Source organism: Pagrus pagrus (assembly GCF_965226575.1).
Source record: "Pagrus pagrus genome assembly, chromosome: 17".
Taxonomy (NCBI): Eukaryota; Metazoa; Chordata; class Actinopteri; order Spariformes; family Sparidae; genus Pagrus; species Pagrus pagrus.
In genome coordinates, this window is record NC_140201.1 from 20,081,555 (window position 1) to 20,094,882 (window position 13,328).

General features: G+C 42.8%; 1 protein-coding gene across 2 annotated transcripts in view; it reads right to left on the reverse strand.

The window, feature by feature from the left end:
• fam49al (family with sequence similarity 49 member A, like) overlaps window positions 1-13,328 on the reverse strand; it is a 36,484-nt gene that overhangs the window by 2,885 nt on the left and 20,271 nt on the right. The window contains exons 3-10 of one of the 2 annotated variants that reach the window (XM_084378877.1): window positions 13,242-13,321; window positions 8,897-9,018; window positions 6,817-6,922; window positions 3,541-3,677; window positions 3,341-3,418; window positions 2,936-3,052; window positions 1,634-1,713; window positions 1,105-1,231 (exon numbers count right to left, since the gene is read on the reverse strand). In XM_084378877.1, the coding sequence (XP_084235003.1) occupies window positions 1,105-1,231; window positions 1,634-1,713; window positions 2,936-3,052; window positions 3,341-3,418; window positions 3,541-3,677; window positions 6,817-6,922; window positions 8,897-9,018; window positions 13,242-13,311 (837 nt within the window). In that variant the 5' untranslated portion in view covers window positions 13,312-13,321. Of the gene's footprint in view, window positions 1-1,104; window positions 1,232-1,633; window positions 1,714-2,935; window positions 3,053-3,340; window positions 3,419-3,540; window positions 3,678-6,816; window positions 6,923-8,896; window positions 9,019-12,418; window positions 12,499-13,241; window positions 13,322-13,328 lie in introns of both variants that reach the window. The other variant, XM_084378876.1, reaches the window with a different exon arrangement.

Genomic DNA, 13,328 nt, shown 5'->3' on the forward strand with positions numbered 1-13,328 from the left:
TTACATAAAAAAGACAAACATTTCTGCTTAACGTTTACGTTAAGCTTTATATTCATGAGAATTATTGAGTAAATAGATTTTAAAAAGCCATTTATTATCGCCTATATTGTAAAGGACACTGAAAACATTACATAAAACATCACAACACCACATCAACAAAAAAACGAGAAAAAAAACATTGTAAATGCAGGTTTTTCCTAAGAGGTCTATAAACTGTTAAAGTATGTAAGAAGTGACCATCAGGCAATTCATATTCCACTCAAATAGGGGTGCAGCATATCACAAGGGTAACTGCTAACTGTAGCTGTCGCTAGCTAGTTAGCTCACTTAGCCGTGCTGCTAGTGGTCCAAACTGGGATCTCAACCCACTAGATAAATATAAAGACCTGTAGCGAATGTGTTTCTATGCTGATGATAAATAAACTATAGCTTTGATAGGAATACTAAGTTTTTGAAGCCTTTACTTTTTTTCCAATCAAAACATATTCACGTCAGGGTAGACAAGCATTTGAAACACTACTTAAAACAGAAGTTGAAACTCTCCACAGCAGCCTAGCCTATTACAATAAGTTTGGTGGGTTAGCGGCTCCTGAAGGCCGACCTGGGCAGCGTTTTCTGCAGGTTTTATTGACAGTAAAAAAGAATCACCCCACAACACCCTAGTACGATGCTCGATTATCAATAAGAAATTAAATCTTGATCTTGATTGCAACTAATTTAAGATTTACCATTAAAAAAAAACATGTATTGATCCCTCAGGTATACTATGTTTACTGTGACTAGTCTCCTTTGTATTGGAAGTGGATGACATGACTGGCAAATATCCAGTTCTTTCATGAAAGCCAAGTATAAACCAGATTTAGAACTGAAAGATTATAGGCTTATATTTTGCCTCTCAAGGACTTCCAACAAGGTTTAACACTCACTTTAAAATTTCTACTGTATTTCATTAGGAAAAGTACATCATCAGGTACAAAAGTAAATCTGACAAGGATCCAATTTGGGCTCAAAATGTGGTACAGTTTTTGATGGATGAATATGAATTTTGAAGGGAACGTTTGTGTGTTCCAGAGGCAGAAATCACGCGCATCTGTTTGTACTCACATCGATTTTGGAGGTCTTGGCAAAAGCCCCGACAGGGTGAACGTGGTCGTAGAGAATAATGACTCCCACCATCACCCTCATGCAGAACAGCATAGTGTCTGTGTTGGTGAACCGACAGCGGTACTCCCTGTGACAGAGACAGAGGAAAAGGGTTTAACCAGAGGTTTTAAATAGTTGAACAATGAGCGGAGGACAAGACGGGACAGAGTCAGGGTGACACAGAATATTACTGCTGTTATTTAAAGCACTCTGCGATTCCCTCGACACGTCGCTGATGACTTTTTATTCACATGAAGACATCCAACACAAAAGGCTTAAGCATTTTAAATTTAGCATGAAGGACTCTGAATGATTCACTGTGTCATTCAGTAGATTGAATTAGTGGCTCAAACTTGAGAAGGCCTCTTTTGTATTCACTTTGCAAAGGCTTGTTAATTAAAATCTAAGCTTCTGACCTTTGGAGAAAAGGAGAAGGAGATGGATCGAGGAAGGGATGATAGAGAGAAGGCAGAGTGTGGAAAGTACTCACGGAGTCTCCAGCATGACACGGCACACACAGGCCATGGTGCTCAGGCAGTCTGTGGTGTCCTCGATGGGCAAGGTCTTATTCTGACAGATGGAGAGGAAAGAGAGAGGAATCAGAAGAGTGAGATGTGAATGTTTGGAAATCAGATAAACACAGGAAATGTTCGTTCCATCCCTCGCTGACAAATGCACCCACGTTTTCCTCAGTACATTATGTCCTGATTGAACAAATGTTCTACCACAAGGTGGAGACACAGTACATCTGCAGAGTTCAGTCCAAGTATGAGGTCAGTATGAAGGCAATCATGACCAGCATGTCCTCTAAATTTTGCACGCGTCCTAAAAGTACTGAGGTGTAAAGTAAAAAAAAAACTGCTTCCTCTACATTAAAATACTGTTGTGACAGCAATGGAAAGGAGAAGGAGAGGCGGTCACGCAACTGTCCAGTAAAGGCACTTGAGGTGAGGACACAAGCGTACAAGGACGTCTATTGACTAAACCCTTAGCCTTATACCAGTACCACTGATAAGGAGTTATATAGCTACATAAAATCTTATTTATATTTAAGTTATTTCTTTTATTTTTTGTAAAAATAGTTATACGCTGAACTGGTTGATCAGATCTCTCATTGATTTTCCTCACGTTACAGTACATTCACGACTGCACTCTGATCTCTGTAGGTGTTTAATAACAGGCTGTTTGCTCTGGTCTGCATGCGCTCTCTGCTCATTCAGCACAGGACGTCTTGACATTGACCACAGCTGTGTGATGAGTAAACAAGCATGTAGGTAGGCTGATCAGTAGAGTCGTGTACTCATTGGTCGGTCTCTGATTAATGTTTGATTATTTCATAGTGTGTCTTCCCTTTGTTACACAGATTTTAGATGATGTAATAAAGAAACTCTTAGTTAGCAGTTAGTTCTGTGCATAATGAGCATATATATGATACAAAGCAGCTGGCGTGTGTTTGTTACTAATAGGATTCTTAGAATCAAATGTAAGCACGCTGTCAGAAATGATCTTTAGACTAAGTTCAGCTTTATAAATGAGGCCCGAGGTCTCTAAGCCACCATTAAAGATGGAAGGTCACCTTTAACTCTCTCCTAAACATTTTTGGATGCTTTCTAAATTAATTTCATCTGACTTTTGCTCGATGTGTGCCTTAGATGACGATCATTACAACTATGGGAGTTAAATCTGGACTCAAGATCAGTTGAGAACGTTCCCACTCTTTGTGTGAACCAAGTCTTCATACATTAGACTTCCTCTATATGTGGACCTGATTGGGAAAGAACTGTGAATCTACCTCTGAAACAAACTTGGTGGTGGCGTTACTCAGAGTCTTCAGCATTGGTGTTGCTTCAGCGTAGAACAGGGACATCCGATTGGCCATCTCGTTGTTAACCTCGTTCTCCGCTTCCAGCTGTGTGCCAACATGAATCACATCTTTAAAAAACATTAATCATCATCTGCACACAGTCCAATAATCTTGTCATCCGGTAACGATGAAGCCAGTCCTGGCTCTAATTCGTGTGACTAAACGGCAAATGAAATACTGCTTCTCTCTTTGTGTCGTAGGGAGGAGAGGAACACCTCCTCGTTAGACATTAATGATTAAAGAGTGAAAGTGAAACCATGCTGCTTAAGCTGAACATTTGATCGTGTATGCAGCATAAACAGCCTGAGCCGGATCACGTCTCCAACGCCTCACCTGCTGGTTGTTCAGCCTGTTCCTGCTTATAGTCCTCCTGTAGTAGCTGAAGTCATTCTGAATGGCTGGATTTGTCATCTGCATGGTGAGAGAAGAGGTGATTTAGCTTTTCAAAAGCCAATAGAAGGAATATATTGATTTTTCAGGACAGTAAAGGTCAGTCTGAGGGCTGTAATTAGACCAAGAATGACTCCCTTCACCTTTAGTTCATCAAAGCTGAGTGTAAAATGAAGGATCTCAGCAAACTGTTTGGCCAGGGCCTGCTCTCTCTCCAGGTGCTGCATGGGAGCGTACGGCGGGCTGGTCAGCGCCTCCAGCAGGCTGCGCAAGGCATTCTCTGCAAACATACTTAGATGTCAGAAATGTACGTATCGGCACAAGTCTGCATGTCACACTGGTGCTGCTGCTGCTGCTGCTGTACAGGCTTTATATCTCCTCATGTTCAGACCGATGTAAGTCTCTCTAATCTGGTCTGGATCTGAAGTCTCTTTCATGTCACCACATTTAAACAACAAAATGCAGCAGCAGCAGGATTTAAACTGCTTCAAACATGAAATCACTTCACTCCAGTTATGTCACGTCCTTGTTGGATATCGCCAGATACCTGTTGAGCTTTTAGAAATGGACCCGGTACAGTGGGATGTGGCCTCAGGCAGCATTACAAACAGTTGGACCCCTTCTGGGAGCACAGTTCAGGTCCTAAAACAGGCCCCTTTTGACATGACACAAGCATTTAGGTGAGAGCACTCACAAAGCTGCTAGCATGGCTGTTGACTCTGAGTTAAAATGTTCAACTTGCTGCAAAAACTAGAAGAGAGGAGTGACTTAACTTGTTAAGATGGATGTTTTCACAGTGCAGAATTCACTGACAGGGGGGAAATAGAGGTTTTTTCATTTATTGTCTTATTTTAAAATCTTTATCTCTCACTCTCTCACACATTATTTAGCGCAACATGAAGCATCACAGAGATGCAAGCGTGACTAGTCTTTCTACGACACACTGAGCTGAGCCTGGAGAGTAATATTGACCTTTTCTAAGGTTCAGCAGGTCAACTGATCCCTTTTTGCCCTCAGTGACAACAGGTATTAACTATACATTTCAAGAGAAGCTAAACAAACATCTACTTTAAGTGGCACTCCATAGAGATCACACAGCTGCCTCAACATCCTTGTTGACATCGCACCAGCAACCAAACATATCCACTGCGTCACATATGCTATTGAGCCCAAGCCTCTTCAGTGCTATAACAAATCAGACACCAGAGCCGGACCCCAGAGGCTGTATGTGGTAGCAATGCCTCAGAAGCAAAGTCTCCAGAGGCCCCATCCCTTCCCTCTGCATTAAAAATGTATAAGGGCCTTCTATAAATACAGCACTGAAGTGTTTCATCTAAAGGGCCTGGCCAGCTCTCCCTCCTGTTGTTAGCACAGAGCGCATGGTGCCGATCCTGAGCACTGGTTCCTGAGGGTATACACTGACAGATAGGATGGAGAAACACTCCGGCTGTTTGTTTACTGTACACGCGACCTCTTCACCTCTTCTTGCACCCTTTGATCGAGGACATAAATCATAAAAAGGTGGTGCTTGGGGCAGAATCGGGAATGGTTTTCATGTTTTTACTCTCCTAATCATTAAGATTTGATCATTTGTGTTCATAAAGAGGGCAGGAAGGCGACGTCTACAAGATGTCTGTTGTGCTGTATCTTGTGGATACATTAGCGCTGATACATTATCATTAATTATTAGTCAGCCCTCTTTCTCTGGTAAGCTGAGAGCACAGTGTCCACGAGATGGAAGTATTATTGGAAGGCAGAGCAGAGGCGGCAGCCGAACTCTCCTGCTCTGCTCCTACTTCTCTCTCTCTGTTCTGGACAACCATGTACCGCTGTTTCCGTAGCAACGGCTGCCTGGCTGCTGGGTCAGGATGCTGCAGAGATGGCTGAGAGGACATTACAGTGTATGTGTGTGTGTGTGTGTGTGTGTGCGTGCGTGTGTGTTTCGGAATGCTGCCGACTGAAACTGCATGTAAAATCACGATGGTGGTTACGTGGCAACATGGAGTGGAGCTGTGAAGCAGCGCTGACAGAACGAGATGAGCTTCTCCCCATGTTCATCGCCTTAAAACTAATCTGCTACTTATTTAAAGATCCCCTCCACACATGTATTAAGGCATTCATGACAATTCTCTGATGGCTCTGTAACTAAAAATGAGAAAATTAATATGCAAATATTTTAAGTGCTGGACACGAGATGCCTCATACTAACTGTGAAGTCCACTCTCAGTGTATGTGCACTGCTGGCTTTAGGTTTCCACATCACACGTGTGTTTGATGAATATTGGACCAGGATCGCTTCCAAACTATTTATGATGTCACAAATCATCATTCAATGACATCAGTTTTCTCATATCATCCAGTGCTACAGCACTGTATGCCCCCTCTGTCTGAAACACTCTGTTTTAGCTCCTGTCTCTTTAAGGCCCCCCCTCGAGAATACCAGTCTCCTCTGATTGGTAAGCTTACTCACGCCTGAGCCAGCACCGCTAACAACAACAGAGCAGCTGTGCTAAATCAATTCTCCCGTGCCAAACTAGTCTCTACGCTTAAATTATGCCAATGTGTGACATGGTAATGTAGTGTGATGTCACAAAGTCACGGAATTAAAGGTGGGACTACTGACGAGGCGTTTGAGTAGCAGTGTTTTCTGTGGGAGAGAGGAGCTTCTGTCGATGCAGACTTAGACCTGTTTAACTTTCAAGATCTTTTGCATGCACATGAAGCTATATAACACACTGACAGAAGGAAAAAACAAAAAAGCACAATAGTTCCCCCTGAAAAAAACACTTTCAACAATGATTGTGAAAACAGCCGTCCTCTCACACACATCATTCTAATGATATTCTAATGAAATTTCTTTTTTTACTCTATTTGTCAGAGGCACAATGTATGCATAATGTACAACAGTTGCTGCCTGTCACATCCAATACATGTCATATGTCTCATGTGAATATCTGTCGAAAAGACGAAACAACAGCTACAGTTATCATGCAGTGGGAGTCTGTGAGACCAGTGTTGAACATGTCAGCGGTCTTCCTACACTTCTGTGTTCTACAAAGACGAGACCAAAATGTTACAGCGTTGTCAAAAAGGCTCATTTTAGCCTCAAAGAAGACACATGAAGATGAGTGATGCTCCTCTGTCTGTGTGCAGTCTTTACCTTATCTTCTGCTGCTGGTAGGGCTTCCTCCCTTCCACTAACTCTATAAAACACTTTCACCAACTGAGGTGATGTAATGTTCCTATTGGCAGCTGAAAACTGACTGACTAAAAGCTAAAACTGTTTCTAAATTCAGATTTAGGTTATAGCTGCTCGCAGCTATAATTCCAGTTCCTATTGGACTTCCAATATGGCCACCAGAGAGTGTGTTACATCACCTGAAACTACTCTATAGGCCGCATGCAATAGTCATGCTCACCCAGTCGGAGGGAAAACTCGTAGAAGCGCTTCAGTTTGGCCACCAGGGGGCAGACTGCGTTCCAGGCCTTCTCCTGAAGAGCGAGGTCGCCTGGGTTCTGGATGGCCTGTGGGCAAGGAACAGATGTTACTCTCCAAAAAGGATTTTCAAAAGCTCCCCATGGTCTCCGTCCTCTCCTCCTTTAAGCGATGTTTCACTTCAGTAACATTTTCACTTTCAACTTCAAGTTCCACACCATAGTGATTTCAGTTCAGCAAAGATGGAGGTATCAGAGACATGACACATAATAGCCACTTAATACTTAAGTGTATTATTTGGCTATTGTAACAAATGATAAGACATTAAACAAACTATCCAACAGGCACACACCACAAAGTAGAGACATACTTCCTTAAAGAATGAGGCAGCTCTTATCAACAGAATCAGCTATGCAGTAATTCATCCCTCCATTCTTCACAACTTTCAATGTCACTCAGTCCCAAGTCCGTCTGTTTCTACTTAAGATGTAAGTTTTAAAATATGGGGCACAAATGTATAGTTTCATTCTCATTTCATTATTATTATCAGTTACAATGATCCAAACTGGAAAGAAAACAGAAGGGACTTTTTTAACACTAATTTCACAAAATATCATGGCCTGACAAGCATTACACAAATAAAATTAAAGTATTTTTTTTCTTACACTAATCCTCAACAATTCACTGCAGCCATAAGCAAATGTAAATGTAATAACTGTCGATTTTCATACCACAGCAAACTGGTATATCTATGCAACCCTAGTAAATGGTGCATTAGTTGGGGACTATTTTCAGCCAGGGACTGATATACATTTGCTAGTAGTGAGTATTTACAGCAGAAGGAGAGTCTTTGTAGGACTCAAGATAAACTACAGTGCCAGTGTTAACTGTAATGACAGGACGTCACCCGATGCAATGCTGGGACACATTTACATGTTTTTACAACGGAGGTCCATGGCACGAAGGAATAATCTACTGTATGTTAGGCTTTGGCTGCATAGGTAGTACTTGTTAGTGGGATATACAGTACTCATTGTTGGTTTTTGGTCTTTTCATGGGATTTATTAAAATAACAAAAACATAGAATGTTGCCAGTCATTTCATGCTCCACTGACAATGACATCATTTTTAAAGGATGGATCCATGTATGACACATTCAGATTTTTCCCCCCTGGTGGGATGACTTAAACTGGAAACAAAGAGGTTTTATTGTGGCAAAGACAAAATGATTGCTTTCTGTTTTACTCAGAGTCGCAGCTAAAACACTGGACAAAATGTGAGTTTATATATTCATTTAGGCTGCGATGATGATGTGAAAGCAGATCGAAACGGTGCCAGGCTGCCAGCCTGACTGGATCGCCAGTCAGCCTTCATTTTCCCCCTGGAGATTTTGTGCCCATTGGCAGACAAAATAGCACAGTGGAAGCAATGTCTAAACGCTGATGATGATATTATTCTGCAGCTATTAAATTATGCAATCGACGTATACTTTATAATGAAACGTTGAAGCAAAAAACTTGTCTATCGTCAGTTTAAGCATAAAATATTCCTAAACGTCAGTAATGGGCTCAGTGCACTCCAGATTCAACAAATATTAAAAGCTTCACGATGTGTAGTTTATAAAAACAGAGTCTTAAGAAATGCTTCTAAGTCCTCAAGGTTACGAGGCAGGGAGAGGAAACGAATCAGCACCTCTTGTTAACAAGCAGAATAATGCCAACAGCTGAGCAATCAGCAGCGATCGTTCATGCTGCAGAGGGGACTGGTTTGCAGTGACGTCTCGAGACCAGCGTGCCAGCTTTCTAACGGAGGATGTTTACGCCTCTACCATAACATCCCCACCGAAAACAACATATTGCACGAAATGTTTGTTTGAAAAAAACACTTTCACACATTTCTGTGTCTGCCTATATTCACTGCAAGGTTCACTGCATTACATGTCAGATTTCCACCCTGTCAGGCCATGTGAGTCACACATGAGCGTTATCTTTTCATCTCCACACTGCAGAGTGGACTCGACAGTTTATCGACGTTCAGCCCTTTATCGACTGCTTCGTGCTCACTTCTCGTATCTCCTGGCCCGCGCCATTATAGGACTGCAGCTCGGCGAGGATCCCATGAGCCTCCTCCAGCACAGCGCTGACCTGGTTCCACACGGCTGTCTCTGCCTCCGTGGGCTGGGCATCTGGGAGGGGAGGAAGGAAAGTAAAGAGGGAGAGAGAGAGAGAGAGAGTGGGAAGTGAAAGTATTGAGGGGAGGGTGAAGAAAATTGAGGGGGAAAAGAAGAGAAGATTTAAGGAGAGAAGGAGGTTAGTGATAAAGAAAGAGCTGAAAAGATGAAGGCCAGATAACAGCCTGAGATAACCAATTACTCTCTACACGACTGCAATAAAAGTTAGAAGTCTTAGTGGGCCTTGCAGCCGTGCTCATCTAAGGTCTGGCCGGTAAATGTATGATCCAATTTACCCACCATAGAGTTATAACAAGAGACCTGTGAGCCACGCTCTGTCACACAGCGAGGTTTGATTACAGTCTGTGGTCAGCCAATGAGGACCAGACGATGACAAGCCAGTTTCACTTCAGGGTAGTGTTTGGATGAAGATGTCACAACTGATAGTTAAACATTCGGATGGTTTTCAGCTGGAATGCACCACTTGGACGAAGTGTCCGACTCCTGAACTCTAATCGCCTCGACTGGGATTTATACGGGCCTTCACAGGTGTAATTGTCCCATCAGATTGATGTAATAGTCCAATCCATCTTTTTCTCACTTGTTTTTTCCCCCTCCACGTCTATGAATGGGTAGAGGGACTTTTGTTGCCCTCGAGGTTTAATTGTAAGAAATGTTGAAACAAACACGCAGCAGGGAGGACAACCTCTGGGCATGCACGGCGAGCAGCACACATACTGTAAACTCGGTGTTTTTTGCCGCAGGGCTCCTCCCAGCCACAGATCTGCTTTGTTTGCCCATGTGGCGTGCTGCATGCATACAGGAGGGATTAAGCGTTTGAGCGACACAATTTAGGATGCGTCCTCTTGAGTCGTCGTTGTGTTTGGTTTTCTTTTCGCCAAGTTATCCGTCTCGATGTGTGACTCAGGTATAAAGTGAGAGGGAGTGGGAGTGTACGCAGGCAGGCAGCTCTCCACATGCGGCAGCACCGCTGATTATTTTTGCACCCTGAGGCATTGCCTCCCTGCAGGGAAATAGTAATCATGGAATATCTGCTATCCTCCGCGCACACTGCCTGCCATAATAAGCACAGCAAGAACTGTTATTTTAGCGATGACTTTTTCACTAATGCGCTCCTGCAATTCTCTGGTAAACAACAACATATTTTGTTTACAAGGTACAGGAATAATTGAGTGAGCTTTTGGTCATAGCTTTTATGTGGAGTTGGAGTTTTGATATTTGCACTATTAATAAGGTAATAGTACAAATATTTATTGTTTCCATAACTGAATAAACAAGCTGTTCTCAGAGGAAAATAAGGTCCCAGAACACCGTTTGAAGATGAAAAGGCGGCAGGGTCCGCCACATATAAACAAAGTAAAACAGTCTGAAACTGCTTTGTCCTTGAAGGTCAGTTTGTTTATTCAGTCTTGAAAATGAAGAGTTTGTTTATGTACTTTGTTTAGGCATAAAAAAGACCAGTCAATGAAGATCCTTCTCTTCTGAAACTGCACCGTTAAAGGAATAGTTCACTTACTTGCTGAGCTAGATTAAAAGATCGATACAACACTTAGCATTAAGACTTCAAGCAGGGGCTTGGCTTTTTGCAAATATTTTTGAACTGAAAGGTTTTTAATGCGTTGGACCATAGGCGGAAAGAGTTGTCTGCCGCAAGAGCCTTCATCACTGCGAACATATAATCTTAAATATTATAATAATACGCATTCAAAACACTGTGTTTTTGAGGTTTTTAGATTGTTTGTAAGTTTTTTTAAAAGGAAAGTAGCTATTCTAGTAAGTAGCTACCTTCATCGTAATATTGGACGTGGTGACCAGTAGATAAATCCAAGCGTCATGTCTTCATGTGTGAGAAGGAAACTTTTAATGAAAAAGTATCCACGTTTTTTCTATTTCGTCATCGGATTTGCTCCTGATCCTTCAAAAGGTTTAAACACGCTATAATTATTAGCATTCAGCCATCAATAGCTTGACGAGAGCTAAGTATAGAGTTTAAGCCAAACTTTGAGCTGTGTGACAGAGGTGACTGTGTCTCTGGGTTGAGGAGGAGAGCTCACAGATGGCACAGGGGAGGAGGTGGAGGAGGAGGAGGAGGAGGAAGAGGAGGGGGTCGACGTGTCTAAAAGCTGCGATGCCTGAGTCTGACTCATTCCACTTGCTTTTGAAGTTAGGTGAATCACAGGCATAAAAAATGAAGGGTAAATTCAGCCTGTTTGACAGCTGACGTCTCTTGCCAGCAGTGAGCTCTCCCACCCCCACTGTAACATACAGTCAGTAAAGGAGGAGGAGGAGGAGGAGGAGGAAGCCAGCTGTTAGAGGGGGGAAAGTGGTTGAGGAGGGGCAGAATATGTTGGGATACACTGCAGAACATCTCCATCTGAACAAATCATTTAGTGAAAAATCTTCTGTACATTTTTTATTGTGCTTTTACTTTAAAATAGCCTATTGTGAAAGAGGGAAGAACATTTTTTAGCTAGCAGCATGGCTTTGTGTTTAGTGCTAATTAGCAAGCATGCTAACAAGCTAAGCTAAGATGCTGAACATAGTAAACAATTGCAGCTAAACATCAGCATGTTGTCGCTGTGTGCACGTTAGCTTGCTGATGTTAGCATTTAGCTCAACAAATCCAGCCTCACAGAGCTGCTAACGTGGCCGTAGACTTTTATTAACCTTTCTGACTAAATGTTTGTCAAAACTACAGAAGATGTTAACACTGAGCACTACAGCTGAATGACTTGTTGAGATGGACATCTTCACACTGCAAAGTTTAGAATCCACTGACTGGGAAAAGAGAAAAGAGGGGGTTGGAGGTGGTTTCATTTACCAGCCTCCTTCACAATCTTTCTTTCTTTCGGCTTTTCTCACTCTTACACACACATTATTTAGCGTACACTCACCCACACACGGATAGGTCAGACACACAATAGGTCACACAATAGGGGATGAGGAGATGAGGAGATGAGGAGGTGGAGGATGACGATAGACTTGTGTTAGCCATCATCATCTCCGAGCAACAGAAACCCACACAGGACTGGCATTCAGTTTATTTCTCCACAGTTTTTTGCAGCTTATGAGCCGAGATCAAAGCATTATTGTTGTCATTTTGTCGCGGCGTCACCGTGCCATTGTGCATCTGTCTGCGTCTAATAAGATGTGGCGCGTGTGAATAAGACCCTTCAGAAAAGAAGCCAAATGACTTTCAAATGCCAGTCCCTGGAGCAGAAATCAAAAGACAAAGAGGAGGGTGAGGAGGAGAAGAGCTGAGGAGGGAGAAAGGGATAAATAAGGACGTAAAGATGACACAATGGTCAGCTAAGATCGATGGAATGAGGAAAACAAAGCAAAGGCAACAAAGAGAAAGGGATAACTCAAAAAAATAAGAAGCGGATGGTCTCACGTTCAAAGTCAAGGAAAACTATTGGGCCATGCTCAAGTTCGGCGCAAGCCAGCACTTTCAGGAGGTTTCCCATGAGCCCCCTGGAACAGAGAGAGGGGAGAAGTCTGTGGGTGATGAGGGGATGGGTGTCGGGGTTGTGCGCGTGTTCGTGCGTGTATGTGTGTGTGAGTTTTTATGTGTGTGTGTGGTGTGTGAGAGGTGAAGGTGTCAGGGTGGGGGACTGGATGAGAGGGGGTTGTTGGAATGGCATGGTGGAAGTATCTCCTGGGTGAAGCATGGCAACATGGACACAGAGCTTCTTTAATCCCACTCCTATAGTATTATTACTCATAGTTTGCTTTGTTTAGGAAAAATTAAAAGTCAGATGTTACAGAGAATGTGTATGAATGCCGGTTATAATGTATATAGGTCAGAATATACTGTATATATACTGTAAATCAGCTGTGGAGAGTTTGTGAGCACATTACTGCACAGTATAAAAGATAACAACCTAAGTGAACTCTTCCCTGTGAATGTATCTGATTGTGATTCTCTGCCTGATTACCTGCACACCGTTTTATTTGTACCTACGCACTGTATAGTCATAAAATCATTGGTCAGAAGGGCATCAGAAAGCACTGAGAGTGGGACTAGAGAGCGTCTGATAATGACAAACCACACCCACAACACCACTCCATCACACCATCAACAACTCAGCAGCTCGCATCCAAATATACCTCCCCTGACCCCACCCAGCGACCTCCCACTGAACACCTCCGCTGCACACATGTGCTCTCACATTTCAAGCACACAGACACGCGCACACACCCCGGCGCTCACTTACTTTCAAAGTCCAGGAAAAAATGTGGACAGTTCTCTAAATCCTTGCCAAGGACCTTAATGAGGTTCCCCATGGCTGGCGACCTGGACG